The 17,112-nt window shown below is 51.7% G+C and overlaps 7 protein-coding genes across 7 annotated transcripts; 6 read left to right on the plus strand and 1 right to left on the minus strand.

The window, feature by feature from the left end:
- On the plus strand, positions 1 to 1,231 carry QC763_400230 (uncharacterized protein). The gene is made up of 2 exons (XM_062911637.1): positions 1 to 426; positions 509 to 1,231. Exons 1-2 carry the CDS (start codon positions 116 to 118, stop codon positions 1,062 to 1,064), a joined length of 867 nt encoding a protein of 288 aa, XP_062765201.1. The 5' UTR covers positions 1 to 115; the 3' UTR covers positions 1,065 to 1,231.
- A 2,720-nt stretch (positions 1,232 to 3,951) lies between these two features.
- QC763_400240 (uncharacterized protein) lies at positions 3,952 to 5,501 on the plus strand (the record flags this gene model as incomplete). Its single annotated transcript, XM_062911638.1, has 4 exons — positions 3,952 to 4,042; positions 4,105 to 4,323; positions 4,398 to 4,465; positions 4,518 to 5,501. 4 exons carry the CDS (start codon positions 3,952 to 3,954, stop codon positions 5,499 to 5,501), a joined length of 1,362 nt encoding a protein of 453 aa, XP_062765202.1.
- Positions 5,502 to 7,429: 1,928 nt separating this feature from the next.
- On the plus strand, positions 7,430 to 8,040 carry QC763_0060320 (uncharacterized protein; the record flags this gene model as incomplete). The annotated part of the gene is made up of 2 exons (XM_062905841.1): positions 7,430 to 7,579; positions 7,936 to 8,040. The coding sequence occupies exons 1-2, from the start codon at positions 7,469 to 7,471 to the stop codon at positions 8,038 to 8,040; spliced, it is 216 nt and encodes a 71-aa protein (XP_062765203.1). The 5' UTR covers positions 7,430 to 7,468.
- Positions 8,041 to 9,356: 1,316 nt separating this feature from the next.
- On the plus strand, positions 9,357 to 11,500 carry QC763_400250 (uncharacterized protein; the record flags this gene model as incomplete). The annotated part of the gene is made up of 6 exons (XM_062911639.1): positions 9,357 to 9,564; positions 9,629 to 9,808; positions 9,867 to 10,128; positions 10,185 to 10,454; positions 10,515 to 11,068; positions 11,131 to 11,500. 6 exons carry the CDS (start codon positions 9,357 to 9,359, stop codon positions 11,259 to 11,261), a joined length of 1,605 nt encoding a protein of 534 aa, XP_062765204.1. The 3' UTR covers positions 11,262 to 11,500.
- QC763_400270 (uncharacterized protein) lies at positions 10,854 to 13,793 on the minus strand. Its single transcript, XM_062911641.1, has 2 exons — positions 13,197 to 13,793; positions 10,854 to 13,139 (listed from the first exon to the last, which is right to left on the minus strand). The coding sequence occupies exons 1-2, from the start codon at positions 13,672 to 13,674 to the stop codon at positions 12,520 to 12,522; spliced, it is 1,098 nt and encodes a 365-aa protein (XP_062765205.1). The 5' UTR covers positions 13,675 to 13,793; the 3' UTR covers positions 10,854 to 12,519.
- Positions 11,769 to 12,390, plus strand: QC763_400260 (uncharacterized protein; the record flags this gene model as incomplete). Its single annotated transcript, XM_062911640.1, has 3 exons — positions 11,769 to 12,038; positions 12,106 to 12,297; positions 12,355 to 12,390. 3 exons carry the CDS (start codon positions 11,769 to 11,771, stop codon positions 12,388 to 12,390), a joined length of 498 nt encoding a protein of 165 aa, XP_062765206.1.
- Positions 13,548 to 16,209, plus strand: QC763_400280 (uncharacterized protein; the record flags this gene model as incomplete). The annotated part of the gene is made up of 2 exons (XM_062911642.1): positions 13,548 to 14,460; positions 14,518 to 16,209. Exons 1-2 carry the CDS (start codon positions 14,341 to 14,343, stop codon positions 16,207 to 16,209), a joined length of 1,812 nt encoding a protein of 603 aa, XP_062765207.1. The 5' UTR covers positions 13,548 to 14,340.
- Between the last annotated feature and the right edge of the window lie 903 nt (positions 16,210 to 17,112).

A 17,112-nucleotide genomic window follows, 5' to 3' on the forward strand; every position in this document is an offset into this window, starting at 1 on the left:
GTCCGAGAATACGCGTGCCATCTCATCCAATCTTGACATAGCATCTTCCAAGCCCTTCTGATACTTGGCGTTAGAAAAGCGGGCGTTATCTTTTGATTCCCAAAACAGCGACAGCATGTCCTCGTCCACGTCCGCCCCGATAACATCAACAAGGCCGGTGTGGCTAGTGACCGGCGCATCTTCTGGACTCGGTCTAGAGGTGGCAATTGAGGCAGCAAAACTGGCGACGGTTGTTGCTATTGGTCGGGATCATCACGGACTTGAACTCGCAGCGAACGCAGGATGTCGCACGGTTGAGTTAGACCTGCGTGCCTCGGCTGAGCACATTTCCTCTGTCATTGCCGACATCATCAAGACAGCGGGCCGAGTGGACGTTTTGGTGAATGCGGCTGGTTATATCCTTGAAGGTGCAGTGGAAGAGACAAGGTCCGTTTTTATCAGCCTGGCCCCTGTTCGGCCCCCTTTTACCCCTCTTCGTCATTTTTTGTCCGATGCTGACAGCAGACAGTGATGCTGAGCTTGAAGATATCTTCCTCACCAACGTTTTTGCCCCCATTCGTCTCGCGCGTGCAGTGCTCCCCCACATGCGGCGTACAGGGGCTGGTGTCATCTTCAACGTGGCCGGAATCGGCGGATTCAGTGGCAGTCCAAATGCAGGAGCATATTGCTCTTCCAAAGCAGCATTGGCTACGTTCACTGAGGCTCTGCAGAGAGAGACGGGCCCATTGGGGATTCGTGTGTGTCTAGTTCAGCTTGGACATTTTAGAACTGCATTCTTAAAAGCCGGACACAGGCTTCACACTGCGCTGCGCATTGTTGACTACGACCCAGTGCTAGACCCACTGCGGAAGGCTTTCAACGGATTGGACGGACACCAACCCGGTGACCCTGGGAAGGCCGCAAGAGCGTTGGTCCACATTGCAAGCTTAGATGCAGATAGCATTCCTACGCTGCTCGCCCTAGGGTCCGACGTAGTTCCTGCGGAGTTGAGTGCCCACGAAGCCAAACGACAAGCATTCTTGGCACACGATACATGGACCAACAGCATGGGGTTTGACGCCTGAGTTGACATGTGCGGCGGGAAAAGGGTGGGGGTTCGATGATGGGCGATCTGAACTCCGTTGTATAGATATAGGCATCTCTTTAGTGTAGTGCAATTTGTCCTGATCGGTTCCCTGCACAGGCAATACTGCCTGCCCAAGAAAGATCTATCGTTCAGGCTATGAACCCCATTGCCTCGGTAATAAGCGCTCGAGAAAAGGTTGCCCCACACAACCATACGGATCGATAGCGCATGCAGAATATCAGTAGCGTGGGGACGTCGGAGACAACTTACTGTGCCTACACACCAGACCTTCCAAGTCGAAAGATTTCCCCTTGAGGTGTTGTTTGTCAACGTCCAGCGTGTGCTGCTCTCTCGCATCCTCTCAAACCACCATGTTCACTCACGAGGACCTCTTCGGGGTTCTGCGGGTATGCATTGTTAGCGCGCTCGGCTCGGACTGGCAAAGAGCGCTACTCCTCGATACCCGTTGCGGCCCGCTCAGATTGCTCGCCGTTTTGATCTGCGCTAACTTTGCGCCACGCCGATGGGGTTCAAGGGTGGGAGGATTGACGTGATGCGTGAATGAAAATGCTGTACAGAAGCGATGGCAACCATGTTTCCCACAGCAGATCCGGTTTTCGACCAGATTGCTTTCTGCGCTCTGCATTGCGAGTCTTTCCACGCCCAATCGTGCCCTGTGTTTTAGCGAAAGTCAGATCACTTCCAAGCCACTTGCGTACGCCGAGGGGCCGGGAGGAATACCCTGACCCACGTTGCCTGCCACTGTGCCTCTGGAAAAGCTTCGCCAAACTGAGCTTCTGTGTTGAGCCTTTTTGACAGCCTCGCTGCGACGTGCCAGACTGGTCAAGACCATGGTAACGCCAGTATAGGCTACCAGTGCGCGCTTTGGCGGGTTGAGACGGGTTTGATCCGCCTTTGTCAGCCATTTCGGCAGCATTGCTCGCCGACATTGGGATCACGCGCCTCTGTCTACTGATGGCAGCCAACCGCCAGCTTCGGAGCCCGATGGGAGGAGAGGCCAACGTCAAACGGTCCAAGCGAGCAAGTAAAGATCGTGAGATGACGGCACACAGAACACGTCCGCATTCTGATGACCTTACAGTACTGGACAAAAAACGAGAAAGTAATCAAGGGTGGATTCTCATCATTCGTGGTCTGACCAATGATCCACATAGCCATGAAATCCTCCGAAGGCGGGCGTTCCAAGGATGGAAGCAATGAACCAGGACCTTACTGCCCTCGGAGTAAGCACGCATCTCCAGATCTGTTTGTCGGCCAAAGCTTACGCCGAGCGTTAAGGGCTCTGCCTCAACTCCAGAAGTTTGTTCGAGCAGTCTTTTGCTGCACATCACTGCTGCTGGTAGCAAAATCACCAAGCAATTCCATGCAGGCTCATTCTGTATCCCACCCCCCCCCATACACACACACACCCCAAAGTGCTTCAATCAGGACAGCTTGTCATGCCAGGAGCCAACGACAACTGAAAGCTGCCAGGGTAATGCAGTAGCGCACCGCCTCTAAAGCACCCCTGCAAATGGCGTTGACGAGCTGTCGCCTCAGCTCCCTTCCCCCCACACCTTGATGGCTCTGTTCCTGTTCCCCTATCGCCAGCTCATTCGGACATTACTGAGGCGACCAGTCGGAGTTTGTAACCGAACTCTACATCTTTTAAGTCCTATCTCTGGTATCTGCACTGCTCTTTCCTGAGCTGGCAAGTCGAACGATGCTCGTTGAGCGTACTAACGCCCACCCCCCACAGCCATTAATCACCATCTGATGAACGGAATTGCAATTGCACATGGGCAAGTGGGTTCACTTTTGTCCAAAGACACTGAGAACGGCAACTGCTACGATATCTTCGTAGCTACTGTCTCGACTTCCTGTTCGGTGATCTGTTACAACGGTTCATGATGGACAGGACGGAAGTTGCCGACGTCGCAACCCAGGACAGAAATCAAGCTTCCTCCCATCTTCTGTCATTCGTGCGCCACGAGCCGTATGGTACGTCATTCCCCGCGTCCAAGTCAAATAAACGATGCTTGGAGCCTCAGGAGACGCATGGAAAGTCTGCATCTCACACGATCCTGACACCATGCAACTTGGCCCGGCTTCTACCCGCGATCAATACGATAGGCAGGATTTCACCGAATATGGAGACAAGTTTGGTTCATCAACGGAAAAAGGAGGGTGACATGGCAGGTTCGGTAAGATGATATTTGCTAAGATGTTCGGTTAGGCTGTTGCAACCCCGAACGCCTACAGTGTTGTGTGGAACAGACCCGTAGGGAAGGTATGCTTAAAGCTTGAGCTGGTGATCGACACGTTAAGGAAACCTGGCAGAGGTGTATTCAGGGCTGGCGCTAACCTCCGTGACCGGCGTTTTGTCATGCCCTCAAATCCATGGTTAATGGTTAGGGGATTAAGTGTAACCCAGCCCAACGTATGACCGTTTTTCCATCCATTCTGGCCACCAACTGGTGTTGCGGCACTCCCCCTCCGACAATCTTAGCCCTTCTCGAGTACGTCCTTCCCTTGTAGATTCGTCCTTGTTTGTTTTCCCGCCACACCTACCTGGATGAGGGAACGTGGGTTACACTGCACGATATGCACCTCTACCGTATCAGCAACATGGAGTGGCAGGGTGGAGCTTCAAACAACATGAATGTCCCATACATAAGTAGCAGCCTCCGGTACGCTGGAGACCTGGAACAAAAACCTGATATTCTGAGACGACGAGCAATCCAGTGTTTAATCCGATCTCTTCAATCAGACTGCCCAAATCCGACCCGACTTGGAATAGTTGTTTTCCACTGCTCCTTGTGACCCTCACGCCAACCGGAACATCAGTGGACACAGATCGACACCGAGGCCCGACAAGAGCAAGAATGGAAGATGAGAACAGAACTCGTCAACGCGGCCGCAAACGATGGACCGAGGAAGAAGATAGCATCCTCTATGAAGAAGCTATGAAACAATGCAAGTTATGCGTCCCGTCTGCGTGGCCTGTCTCATTGCCGTCTAACTGGGTCCCATCACAGCCACCACGGGAAATGTCAGAGATTGGCACAGGATAGCCACCAAGCTGCCGGGGAGAACAAACAAAGATTGTCGCAAACGATGGGTCAACAAAGTCTGTGGAGGGTTGAAGAAGGGACTCTGGGACCCCGAAGAAGATCGTCGACTCCAATCAGCTGTAGAAAAGCATGGGTTAAGATGGCCACTCATCGCTGCTGAGGTGGGCTATCGGAGCCCTGACCGTATGTCCTGACATTGTTGATCCACCGCCTACCTAGACGATTGCCGTGGTTGCTAACAGCAAAGTTCAAAAAAGAATGTGCAAAAAGGTGGCAATATGGGCTCGACCCAAGATTAAAGCATCGAGAGTGGACAACAGAAGAGGTGTGTAATCTCGTTTCTGTACTGCGTGCTTTCCGCTAATCGCATGCTCCAGGACAAGCTGCTGCTTTCTCTTGTGCAAGAAAGAGGACGGGAGTGGAAGGCTATTCAGCATAGTCACTACCCATCGCGATCACGGATCGATCTCAAGAACCGCTACACAATTCTCATGCGCAGACTAAACAACCCCAGCCATCAAGATGTCTTTCAGGATGAAGATGGCTCTGACACCAGCTCTGTCATATCAGCTGGCGACGCGAGTGATGATGGAACCGGCACAACAGCAGCCACAACAATCAGTACGCATAGCGGCTCATCATCACACAGGCTGCATTCAAGACAGGGCTCCAGAGTGTCTGCTGCGTCTGATCAAGTAGTGGCGCAGTCCAACACACACTCGCAACATGTTGAAGTCAGCTTGGGGACGGGACATCCGCATGTGGAGCAGCTTGAAGCAGACTTCAACGCGTCGGACTGGCTTGACTCCTCAGCCTTCTCCCTCATACCCACCACCACAGCTCAGCACGCAGGAAGCGTTGATCCATTATCGCTGACGTCGTTTTTGGATCATCACAGTTCAGGGTTGCATCACGATACAGCTATGATGTCTTCAACCTGGGAAGATCCGTTTTCAGCGTCTGCTGCCCCGCAAGCTTACCACTTGTCTGGGTTTCATCTTTCCACAAGCACCTATCCTCAAACGGCCGGCTTAACGACGACCACAGCCACCGCTGATGACCATGATGTAGGGAAGGGGGATGTAGAGATGGAGGGAATGGTTGCTTTTGACCCGACCCTCCTTCTCGCTGATACCACGGGCACGGACAGCTATAGCACAGAGCCTATCCAATCCACCGCGGGACCAGAGCAGGTCCCACGATCGGAACAGAATGTGGGAGGAGAGTTGGGGTCCGGTGATGATGAAGATGTGAGCAAAGTGGTCATTGCAGTCGAAGGATGTGATAAAGATACATTGGACTATCTACTCAATGTCACTAGACCAATCAAGGGACGTGTGAAAATGGAGATTACTATGTGAGTAAGGGCGGTTGAATATGTCGGTACATAGGTAGTCCTCTTTGTATGTATATAACTTGCAACTTGGGTTGGCATGGCGAAGGTGTTGAGGCGAACTTTTGGGACATGAAATATCATATCACAAACTGCTTTCTACTAAAGGTTTCCTATGACGGTCCTAGTATTTCATTGATATCCACAGTGTTGGGAAAACTTTAAATGTACTGAGCTTGTGTTAAGGGCACTGCCTTAGTACTTATAGATCAAGAATTATAATACCAGGTACGTAGGTGAACAATTAATCTTAATGTATAATATACATCAACAACAGCCTGGGCTGCTCCGTTTTTATCCAGGGGTTTCTTTGGCGATCTCGGGTGTGGCTTAGTAACGCCGCTCTCATTACCACTGTCGATGTATTTTCCCTTGCTGGCAATCTTGTTGCTAAATATATTCGCTTCTCCGTAGTCTTCTGTGGAGCTAAACTGAGTCAATATTCAAAAGTTCAAGCTGTGAACCCTCTCCGATTTCAATAGAGGTACCTATGCCCCCTAAGGTAGGTGTCTGATAATATTGAGGGTTTAAAAGATAATTCCAAAAGTTCAAAAATATGGACGCTGAGAACGAGTCAAATCAAAACTTCAAGAGCCTTGCAAGGGGAACTGCAACGGTGCTCTGGTGCAGGAAGTGTCTGAATGTTTGGGAGTGAGAAATATAGCCCTTTGCCGAGACTGTCGAAGGGTGTAGCCAGGTAGGTACTACACCCACATCGGACCTTGGCATGCTCTTTTCAACATGAAATGTCGAGATAGCGATAGAGCGAGTGATTTCAAGCTCCAGGTCCTTCGGAGTCAAGGTTCTTAAGGGCCAGTGTATACCTAGATTATTTGTGACCGAGGACAGCTTTCCTACTTAGGTAGGTAGTTGACACTAATGAAGGCCGGGGCCTTCACCCGGACTCAATATTCACGAGGCAGATACATATTCCTTCTCACATACATACTGAGGCCTGTACCAGCTGACCGAAACCAGATCTGCAACCTCGCCATTGGAGCGCGGCCCGCCTGCCGGGTAGGTAGTCTCCGCGGACTGTATGGCTGACCATCAAGTGATATTCCAGAGTCCTTCCAACCGAAATGATGGACCAATCACCCAAATATCGAGCAGGACATTGGTGCCAACCTTCAATTCTGCCATGACATGGAATGTACGCCAAGTCTGATCACCATTAAACCGCAACGCCTTGCCATCCAGCACTTTGGGTAGATCGCATTTGTCTTCTCCATCTGGTATAGTGAATCGTTTAAAATGATTGGAGAACGTGCTACTCCTGCAGACCACAGCAAACATATGGTTCGTTTTACAAGACTTGTCCCCCCCATCAGTTGTCATAGATTGATCCCCATATGCCTTGTCTCCCCTGCGACATGCTTTCCAGTCATCTGGATGTAAGGGTTCACTCCGAAAAAGCAAATGCACCCTGAGTGCCTCAAACATAAAAGTTTCCGCAAATACCTTAAGGCTTACCGTCAACCGAATGCACCCCTCACGTAAAAGTTCCTCATTGATTGGTGTCCTGCCTCACATTTACAAAGCTGCCATACTTCTGGCCCAGAACTGTAACAGACTGCATAGCGCAATTAAAATTCAATATGCTAGCCGCAGCTTGACACTCGACACTGTATCCGGGCTTGGCCTGGATGCTCGCTTGGAGATGGGGCATTTTCGAGGAGTCGAATCCTGCCGGGTAGCACGGGAAGAGTGCCATGCACTTGACCAATGGAAAATAAATTAAAAGATGCAACATGGAGCTCCTCCGCCAATACTCGGAGAACAAAACTTTCCACGCTCTTGGGCATCTCCCACCGTGACCAACAAATGTTCAACAGCATGCACTTGATCACCTTATCTATCCTCGCTATTTGGCACACAACTCATGATTGTCGTTCACCGAACTTGGGGGCGAACTTTGTCCAATAGGATAAACTGATGACATTTATCCGTTTCAGCATCAAGACTTCCGGCGGCCAACACCAAGCAACATGTGAACACAAAAATCCTCACCACCAACAGGCGGAAGCTAGATCAAAACAGGGGTTAGTATGCTCATATCTCTCGAAGGCAACGAGTCCGGTGTGATCCGGCAAACGACGGACGCGCTGACGGACAATGATGGCAAGGCTTGGCGTTATGAGTCCGAGGGCCCGGCTCTGTCAGCTCCGAGGGTCAGCCGGACGTGGGGCCGTGTGGTGCGGGGGAAGATCCTTTCTGCCTTTGTGTGTTCCCCCCCTGTCCCATTGGCTAGGGTAAAGCGCTCCGTTGCTTGATTCTAGCCACCCTTCTTGGCGTCGCGGGCAAGAGATTCGTTAAGAGCTTGACCTTTTTCTTGTCACGGCATCGCTGGTCTGCTCGGAGCATTATTCTGGAATCCAATACCGGAACTAACAGGTTGACAGCACGTAAGAGGCGCAAAAGGCGCTCACAAGACTGGTTTTGATGCATCAGGCATTGGCTCCTCACGGCCACGGACCGATTACAAGACGGGACAAAAGGCTTGTTGACAGTGGGCGTGCAGCTCTATTTGCCGACACCAGTTCCAAGTGAGGGACGCTAGCGGGAAGACGAGCTTTCAGAGCCGGCTTGGTCGTGAGAATCCTGTCTGTGCCGTTGCATTTACCCGGCGGAGGCGGCTCGATGTCCCACTCTAATCACATCTGCTTGCTCTGCAAAGGTTTTGTCAGCCAGGCCATAAAGCGCAAGAAGGAAAAGAGGAAGGTTGCGTCCCCACGTTTGCCAAGCTTCGGTACCTCTCGCCACGAATCAGGGGCCCCCTGGCTGACTTTAACGATTGTTTGCTGTACAGTGAATTGCATTCAACAAGAACTTTGCTCCGTGCTCGCATTTCCATCAGGGTGTCGCATCCATCCATCCCACGCGGTTCCACTCTTGACTTCCCATCTTGTATGGAGGGTCCCACTCTACCCCGAGGGAGGGAAGAGATTGTGGACTTAGGTATTCACTTTTTGACAGGACGACCCACCGCCTACGGCAAGTCAAGGAGCAAAGACGGGATATCAGGCCCTCAGTTGTCCCTCAGTTGTCCCTCACTAATACCCAACACTATGTACGCGGCGCAGGTGGTTGGCGAATGGGGACGACATGGAAACGCCGTTCCATTGGACTGGATCCATCAGGTATGGAGTGATCACCATTGCCCCATGGGGCGGCAAGACCCCATGTTTGCATCTCCACCACCTTAATTCACAAGTTCCGCCCAACCATCAGAGCAGGCATCGACAGCCGATTATCCCCGCTCACTCCGCATGTCCCAGATCACAAGAACAGGGCAATAGCTCCTGGAAGATGGCAGGCAAAATGCAGATTCCATGGCGGACAGGGCTGGACGAGACTACATCGAGGAGAATGTTGTGACTTGGCCCGAGGTAAGGGGGCAGGCAGGTAGCAATATCGAGATGGGACGCGGGAACCAGAATCAGTGGAAAGGAAGTGAGCGAACCGCCTTTCCGTTCCTGGGAATAGATTTTCCTCTGTACCTACTCTCACGTACCGTCGTTTATTGGACGGGGTTACCCCGAGAGTTGAGTGGCCCATGGCCATCCCGGGGTCATGGATACACCCTCTGCAGGCTATATTGAATTCATACCATGTGCTTGGGGATGATCCGCGAGAGCGGTTGGATTAAAATGGCGCGCTGTCCTGTTCCTCTCCTGCCGTCCCCGTCCCTCTTCTCTCCTCACCCTCCCCCTACCTTCATCTTCACACAAGGGTGTGGCCTGCCCCCAGTCGATTTTACTGCGACTAAGAACCTCCTGTCTGTATTCTTGCTTCCACGACATCAGAAACCAAGACAGCAACCATGGCTGGCGACGGTGCTGGCGTGACCGGCAAGTCGGATCCCATCATCACCCGGCTTGCCAACGAGGACAAGAAATGGTTCTACCAGAAGCCCAACCTGCTTTACCTTTACCTGATGCTCTTTCCCACTTGCATGGGTATTGAGTTGACGTCTGGTTTCGACTCGCAGATGATCAACGCTCTGCAGATCGTCCCCTTCTGGAAATATTGTGAGTGATTCCCAGCTGAACGAGATCTTGGGGTTCAAGCATTAATGTTTTGTTTGCAATGCAGACTTCAACGATCCTCAAGGTGCTCTCAAGGGGATTATTGCCGCTGCCTACTCTCTCGGTGCTATTCTCTCTCTTCCGTTCATCCCCATGGTCAATGACAGGTTCGGCCGTCGCTGGTCCATCTTTGGCGGCTCTGTCGTCATGGTTATCGGTGCTCTCGTTCAGGGTTTCTCCGTCCACGGTAAGCATGTCTCCGCCAGAACCATCGATAACATGCAAGCTGACACAAAGTACAACAGTCGGCATGTACATCGTCGCCCGTATGATTCTCGGTTTCGGTATTCCCACTTGCATTGTCTCTGGCTCGTCTTTGATCGGAGAGTTGGCCTATCCCAAGGAGCGTCCTGTCATGACCTCGCTCTTCAACGTCGCCTACTTTGTCGGTCAGATTATTGCTGCTGCCATCTGCTTCGGCACCAACAACATCCAGAGCGACTGGGCCTGGAGAATCCCATCGCTTTTGCAGATTTGCCCTTCTCTTTTGCAAATCACCTTTGTCTTGTATGTTCCGTCTTCCTGGGCCTTCTTCCGGTTCGCTAACGTGGTCCTGAATACAGCTTCCTTCCCGAGTCGCCTCGCTGGCTCATCACAAAGGATCGTGGTGATGAGGCTCTTGCTATCTTGGAGAAGTACCATGGCGAATCTGATCGCGGCGCCGAGTTCGTTGCGGCCGAGTTCGCTCAGATGCAGACAACCATCAAGCTCGAGCTGGAGGCGGCCAAGAAGTCATGGCTGGACTTGTTCAAGACGGCCGGTATGCGCCGTCGTGTTCTGATTACCACCATGCTGGGTCTCTTCACACAATGGTCCGGCAACACCTTGATTTCGTAAGTGGCTCCCCGACACCTTAACTTCCTCTCGGTACACGGGCACTAACCAATCCCAAGATACTACCTTGGTGATCTTCTCAAGATGATTGGTTTCACCGACACAACCTATGTCCAGAAGATCAACGTCTCGATTGCCTGCTGGTCTCTTGTCTGCGGCGCCACCGTTTCTCTCCTCGTCACCAAGATTCGTCGTCGCGTCATGTACCTCGCTTGCACCATCTCTCTGCTTCTCTGCTACATTGCCTGGACCATCTCCATGGAGCGCGCTCAGACTGCCGCTCAAGCTGGCACGCCCAACAACGCGGCCAACATTGCGACCCTCTTCTTCATCTACGCCTACTCTCCCTGCTACAACATGGGTTACAACGCTCTTACCTACACCTACATGGTCGAGGTGTGGCCCTATGCTGAGCGCTCTTCCGGTATCGCCTTCTTCCAGCTCTTCGGCCGTCTTGCCGGTTTCTTCACCACCTTTGTCAACCCCATTGGTCTCAACTCGGTGGGCTGGAGATATCTCATTTCCTACTGCTGCTGGCTCGCCTACGAGGTCGTGTTTGTTTACTTCTTCTTCCCTGAGACATTTGGTCGCACTCTGGAGGAGTTGGCCTTCTGTAAGTCAAAAGTCCATCCGCAAACTATGGGCATCATCTGGACAGGGCTAACAACGAGGCAGTGTTTGAGGACAAGCATCTTGCCGACCAGGCCAACGCTGCTGTCGAAAAGGTTCTCAACGAGAAGAACGCGGACGTAATTTCACTCGGTGGAGAGAAGGGTCGCTCCGAGGTCCGGGAGAATGTTGCGTGAGATGGTCACAGCATTGCGGCCGGCGTGATCTAGCCAAAGATACCACGGAGTGGCTGGAGGGAAGGAGTTTGCTCGGGGACGCACATGCTCGATGGAGCGGGAGCAGGGTGTACCACAGTAGATGCATTTATCTTTAGTTACATTAGCACTAATCGCCTATAAAGGATGAATGACATTTGGTGTTTCTGACGTCAGCCCTTCTCTTGGCCATGTTGATGTGTTGATATTTGCCGCTCTGGAACAAGCTAGCCTCGCCTTGTTGGGAAACAAGGTCTGAGATTTGTCCGCTCGAAATATGCCAAGTCAAACATGCAAAGAGGTGGTGAATCTTCCATGTGGCAAATTGTCCGGGATGATACCCCCCAAATTGAAATGTATAGTGGCCAAGACGTTGTGGACCTGTTCCCCGCGTTCGCTTCGACGTGAACTTAGAATACATAAACCAGATGAGGTAGATGTTGCTATCACTCCCTGGCGGGTTCGTCAAGCAGACATACCTTTTTTGCAATGAAGTTCTCTCACATTGTCGCCGTTCTATCTGCCCCCTTGGCGGTAGCTGCGCTTCCGGCTGCTGCCCCTGAAGCCAATGTCGTTGCTGCTGCCGAGCAGGACGTTTCCAGCACTTTGCTGGAAGCCCGCCAAAACCGTCGGCCTACTCCATGCGTGAGAAAGACTGATCCTGCCCCTACTCAAGAGGAGACAGATGCTCGGTTCGGCGAGTTCGTCGAGGTGTTTGTCGGCTCCAGAAAGAACATCAGCCGTGCCTTTGAGTTCATCGTCGACGACTATATTGTAAGTTTCCTGGACATGCACCGCGGTATGCCTGCTAAGACGTGATCTCTAGAACCACAACCCAATGGCTCAGAATGGACATGCATCGGCCTGGAGCATCCTTGGAAACATGTGGGGCGGCATTCAACACCGCTACATCCGAAGCACCATCCGCGGCAACATGTCGTGGGTAAACTATTCGGCCCCTGGCTTTGGCACCATTGTCGACCGGTTCCGGTGGGAGGGAGGATGCATTGTCGAGCATGTAAGTGTTTAAGACGCCATGAGAGGCTTGGGTCGAACAGAAGCTAACCCGACGCAGTGGGACCAAGGAGAGCGCTATCCCGCAAGGAAATAAGGGACACTAACATAGGATGTGCCGTAAGGATGTCTTGCTGTATATAAGAACACGAGTACGTGAGAGAGAAATAGTGCTTGTACCCGCTTCCGGCCTATTATTACATGGTGAAAGTGTAGAATAGGTACCTTATTTCAGTAACCCGTGGGCAACCTTGAGAGCATGGATGCTGTCTTCGTCCCACTGCCTTTTCTGTGACAGGACGCCCAAGTACATAAATGTATGTGGACAACCCAAGTACCGCTTGAGAGTGACCATGGTGCCGTTAGCAACAAGTTTCATTGCATAGGCTTCTCCCTCGTCCCGCAGCGGATCCACTTCTGCGGTGCGGATGTAGGTATTACATAACCCACTCCAGTTGGGAGCACGCATGGGGGCAAGCCACCAGTCGGGCCACATCTTTCTGATTTCCGGCAGCTTGTCTCGTGGCATGCACTGGTTGCCAAAATACTTGATCCGCTTCCACGGCAGGACTGGCCCCCGGTGGAACTCGTGGAAGGACGGATAGGGAGATTGGGTGTAGTAGTCGAGACTGAGGCAGTCAGTGGTGGGGGGCACGGTGGGCATGCACAGCTTAAGCTGGATCCCGGCATCTCTAGCCATGTGCTGCAAGACTAGCGAGATGTGACCGCCAGCGGAGACGCCGCCGATCGAGATGGAGAAGGGGTCGACGTTGAGGCTGACATGTTCATCACGAACCCAGTTGAGCGCGGCCCATGCATCCTGGATGCACTTGCCCCATATCGTTTCTACCACGACCGAGTCAGAGCTGGCACCCGGCCCGACCAACATTTGTGTGACTGTACCTGGACAATGCCGATAGTTGACATCAACCACGACAACACCTGCCTTGCGCATCACCAAGCACAGACCCGCCTCTGAGTGCAGGTCACCGAGCACAAAGCCGCCTCCGTGGAAGTTTAGGTGCACAGGATAGGGGCCGGGTCGCACAACTCCTCGCTCGTCTTCAACCGGGTGGTAGACTCGCACCGGGATGTTTGTGCCATCTTGCGAGCTGACAACATGGTCACCTACGCCCTTCTCTTTGGAAGAATCGAGAGCACAAGGCGGCTGATGTTTTTGAGGACTTTTGCGAACCTCCTCAATGGGGATTGTGTGGGCGGGCGGTTGCTTGGCGATGACGTCGATGAAATACTGGAGAAATTCGGGGTCGAGTTTGGGGAGGATGTGCTCCTCAATCAGATCCAGTCCATCATTTGTAGGCTGCGACGCTCCTGGTTTTGGCACGGCGTGGCCGGCAAGGGTCGAGTCGAGATTGCTCATTTTGCCTCGTGCAGTTAACAAGAGGGGTTCGGACGGTTGCTGTGTGACTTTAAAATATCACAATGACCGGGACCTTGCAAGTGTCTCCAAATCCCAGTTGGAGATTCGGATGGTCCTCCTCGGCCCTTGTCGGCTTCCCCACAGTTCGGCACTTATACTCCGCATTACCCCATCATTTGCACAAGTCGCACAACCAAGCAAAACTGTTGCAGCTGGCGGGGTCTACCTGCCTGCTTACTTATCAGCCGCTCGTGCCAGTCAACCGCTAGGCATCGAAGAGATAGGCATCTTCTCAGCCAGAACAGTTCATGTCAAGGCCCTTTATAAGGACAAGCTACGATGTTATATTGCTTGTATTGCTCTTCTTAAGTGAGAGATTTTTATCCAGGGTGCCGTCCTCCCCATCTGCCTATGTACTTCATAAAACCCCACCGCGAAAGCTTGGCTTTGGGCATCACGATCTTCACCTTCCTGAGACCATGATCACAATCGGTTTTCTCGCTTGCGATCCGTTGCCTGCAGCTATTTTCTGAGTAAACAGCAAACCCACTTCTCAGCATCACCATCTTTATCTTCCCATCAAGAACGAAGCATACCGTCTTGTTGACTACTTTTCGGTCATGGTGACACCTCTCTTCAACTTAACTACCTATCCGAACCAGTGCAATGGCGTCAAGACAGCAAGCTTCGTTGCTTAGGAATCAAGATGATGAGGAACGAGACTATGAAATGGCACTTCGTAATTTCCAGAGCGGTGCCTATCGCGACTGGCCCAATGAAGCAGGTGTAAGTGACGAGCTCATCATGGATTGAGCAACCATAGTTAACCATGTATGTGATCAGTTTGAGGGCCTTGGTGAGGAACGAGGTCCCATTGAGGTTCCAGTTTCAGGATACATCCCGTCGTGGGCAATTGGCAGTCTCTATCGCACAGGGCCGGGCATCTACACCATCGACGATACTCCCAAAGGAACATACCGCACTGAGCACTGGTTTGATGGCCTGGCGCATACTCACCGCTTCGACATTACCCCCGACCCCGATAATCAAAGCAAAGTCAAAGTATTTTACTCGTCTCGTCGGCAATCGGACCATCTCGTCGAACACATTAGGAAAACTGGAAGTATGAAGTACCTCAGCTTTGGTCAGAAGCGCGACCCTTGCCTCGGATTGTTCTCAAAGGTTATGGGGACGTGGCAAGCTGCGATGATCCCTCACGGGGAGAAATGGATGGAGAATGTCAGTGTGGCTATTTTGCCGAACCCACCTGGACTGGAATCGGAATCAGGCACTTTGCTGCGCAACAAGACTACGGTCGGGAGGGCACCCCAGTCAGGGGGCCACCGAGTTCCTCTCCCCCAAAGTGTGTGGGCAACAACCGACAATAATCTCATGAAGCAAATGGACCCTGACACCCTAGAGCCCATCGGCTTTGCAACACAGTCGGCGTTTCACCCCTCACTCAAGGGGCCTCTTTCATGTGCCCATCCACAAAGAGATCCCGTGAACGGCGACATCTACAACTTCAATCAGGACTTTGGAAGAGAGACTGTCTATCGAGTCTTTTGCGTCAGCGCATCAACGGGCCAGACCGAAATCATTGCCGAGCTGAGGGGAGAAGGTGTGCACGCAGCCTATATTCACAGTTTCTTTCTGACGCAGCACTTCGTTGTTCTTTGCATTCCAGCGTCGCATATTGGATGGGGAGGAGTCAAGATCCCTTGGGCCGGAAATATCGTCGACGCCATGGAGCCTTTTGACGAGTCTAAGAAGATGAAGTGGTTTGTAGTTGACCGCACCAACACAAAAAGAGGGGTTGTGGGACGGTTTGAGTCCGATGCGGGCTTTTTCTTCCATTCGGTGAATGCATTCGAAGAGGATGATGGCAGACGGATCGTTTGTGACATGATGCGGTATCGAAACCTCGACGTCATTCAGAAGATGTACTGCGACGTTATATTGCAGAGGGATGGAGCTACCGAGCGGTTTTGGGAAGTTGAGGAGAGGGCGAAGGGATCAATGCTTAGCCTCACAAGGTTTTCCCTATGTCTGGAACAGAGCAATCCGACGAGATTTGTGCCGGTTGAGAAAGTGTTTGCAATACCTGCTCCGCACGCGGGAGAATTGCCAACAATCAATCCGCTCTTTGCGACACGCAAGCACCGATATATCTACAGCTTGCCTTATCAGGGGAGGAGCACTATGATGGATGGAATTGTCAAGACAGACACACAAACTAGGGAGGTTCTGTTTTGGGATATTCCAAAGGGACACAGTCCTGGCGAAGCTATCTTTGTACCGAGACTACCAACAGGTTCCAACGCTGAGCAAGAAGAGGATGACGGAGTGCTTTTAAGTATTATTCTTGATGGGTTTGACAAAACAAGCTACCTTTTGTGTTTGGATGCAAAGACAATGAAGGAGCTAGGACGCGCCGAGCTTGCATTTGCGATTGGGCTGGGATTTCACGGTGTGCATGTTACTGCAAGTAATAAAGAGATAGAGAGGGTGACTGGATCTTTTACGCGAACATAGTTGAATAAAAAGACGCTGAACGCCCCCATCTCTCCTCGTCCAAACCCCTAGTCTGGTGCTTTCTGAAGCTGAAGCTATATACTTCCAACTTTGCACCTCTTCCACCAAATTTTGGCCTCGCTGTATCAATCCACAATAGCTGAGGGGGTTTGGTTAGGCAGGCTGCACGCAGAGGAGTTCAGTTCAATTTGCATGCTGGCATGACAAGCATCAGCTCAAACACATCGCTTTGCTTCTTTCAAGTTCGATTCTCTATAGACAAGTATTAATTTTGTTTCTCTTATCACTGTTGTTACCTGAAGCTATATTCTCAATCATGCATACCATGAGCTTCCCTTGGCTCCTCATGCCAGACTGACATGGTAACAATAGACTTTTGAGTGAATGGGTTGAGGTCACATACCTATGGAACCACCCTTGCGCTTCATCAGCTACATCCCCATTTCCAGCCGCACCCAACACCCACGTAATTGAAGGCCCGGAAATTGAAGGCGTCGCAATCAAGCCTCTTGTGGGTGGTGGTGCTAAGCGCCGCATCAATCTCAACACTCATATCCAACCCTACCCCAGCTGGGGTGTTGCACGGTTGGCAAAAGGAGGGGCTTCAGCGATCAGACGAACAGGGATGATCTGGAGCCATTTTGAAATAAGGCGGCTGAATTCAGCTGACAAAAGCGAGTAGGTTTGTGCGAGGGATATCGCTGCTGGCGATCGTGTAGGGCTCGCCGATCACTTTGATCCTTTGACATGGTACCGACCCACGGCCGGAACTTGCTTTGTTGGTGTGCGAGTCTCGAGTGCAGCAAACTCCAAGGTGAGAAAATATGCATGTATTGCTGATTACTATTGTGTGTATTGCCATCATGAAATGCAACTGCGATCTTTTCCAGTCCTTCCTTCAAT

Source organism: Podospora pseudopauciseta, chromosome 4, assembly GCF_035222475.1.
Source record: "Podospora pseudopauciseta strain CBS 411.78 chromosome 4, whole genome shotgun sequence".
In the NCBI taxonomy this organism is placed as follows: Eukaryota; Fungi; Ascomycota; class Sordariomycetes; order Sordariales; family Podosporaceae; genus Podospora; species Podospora pseudopauciseta.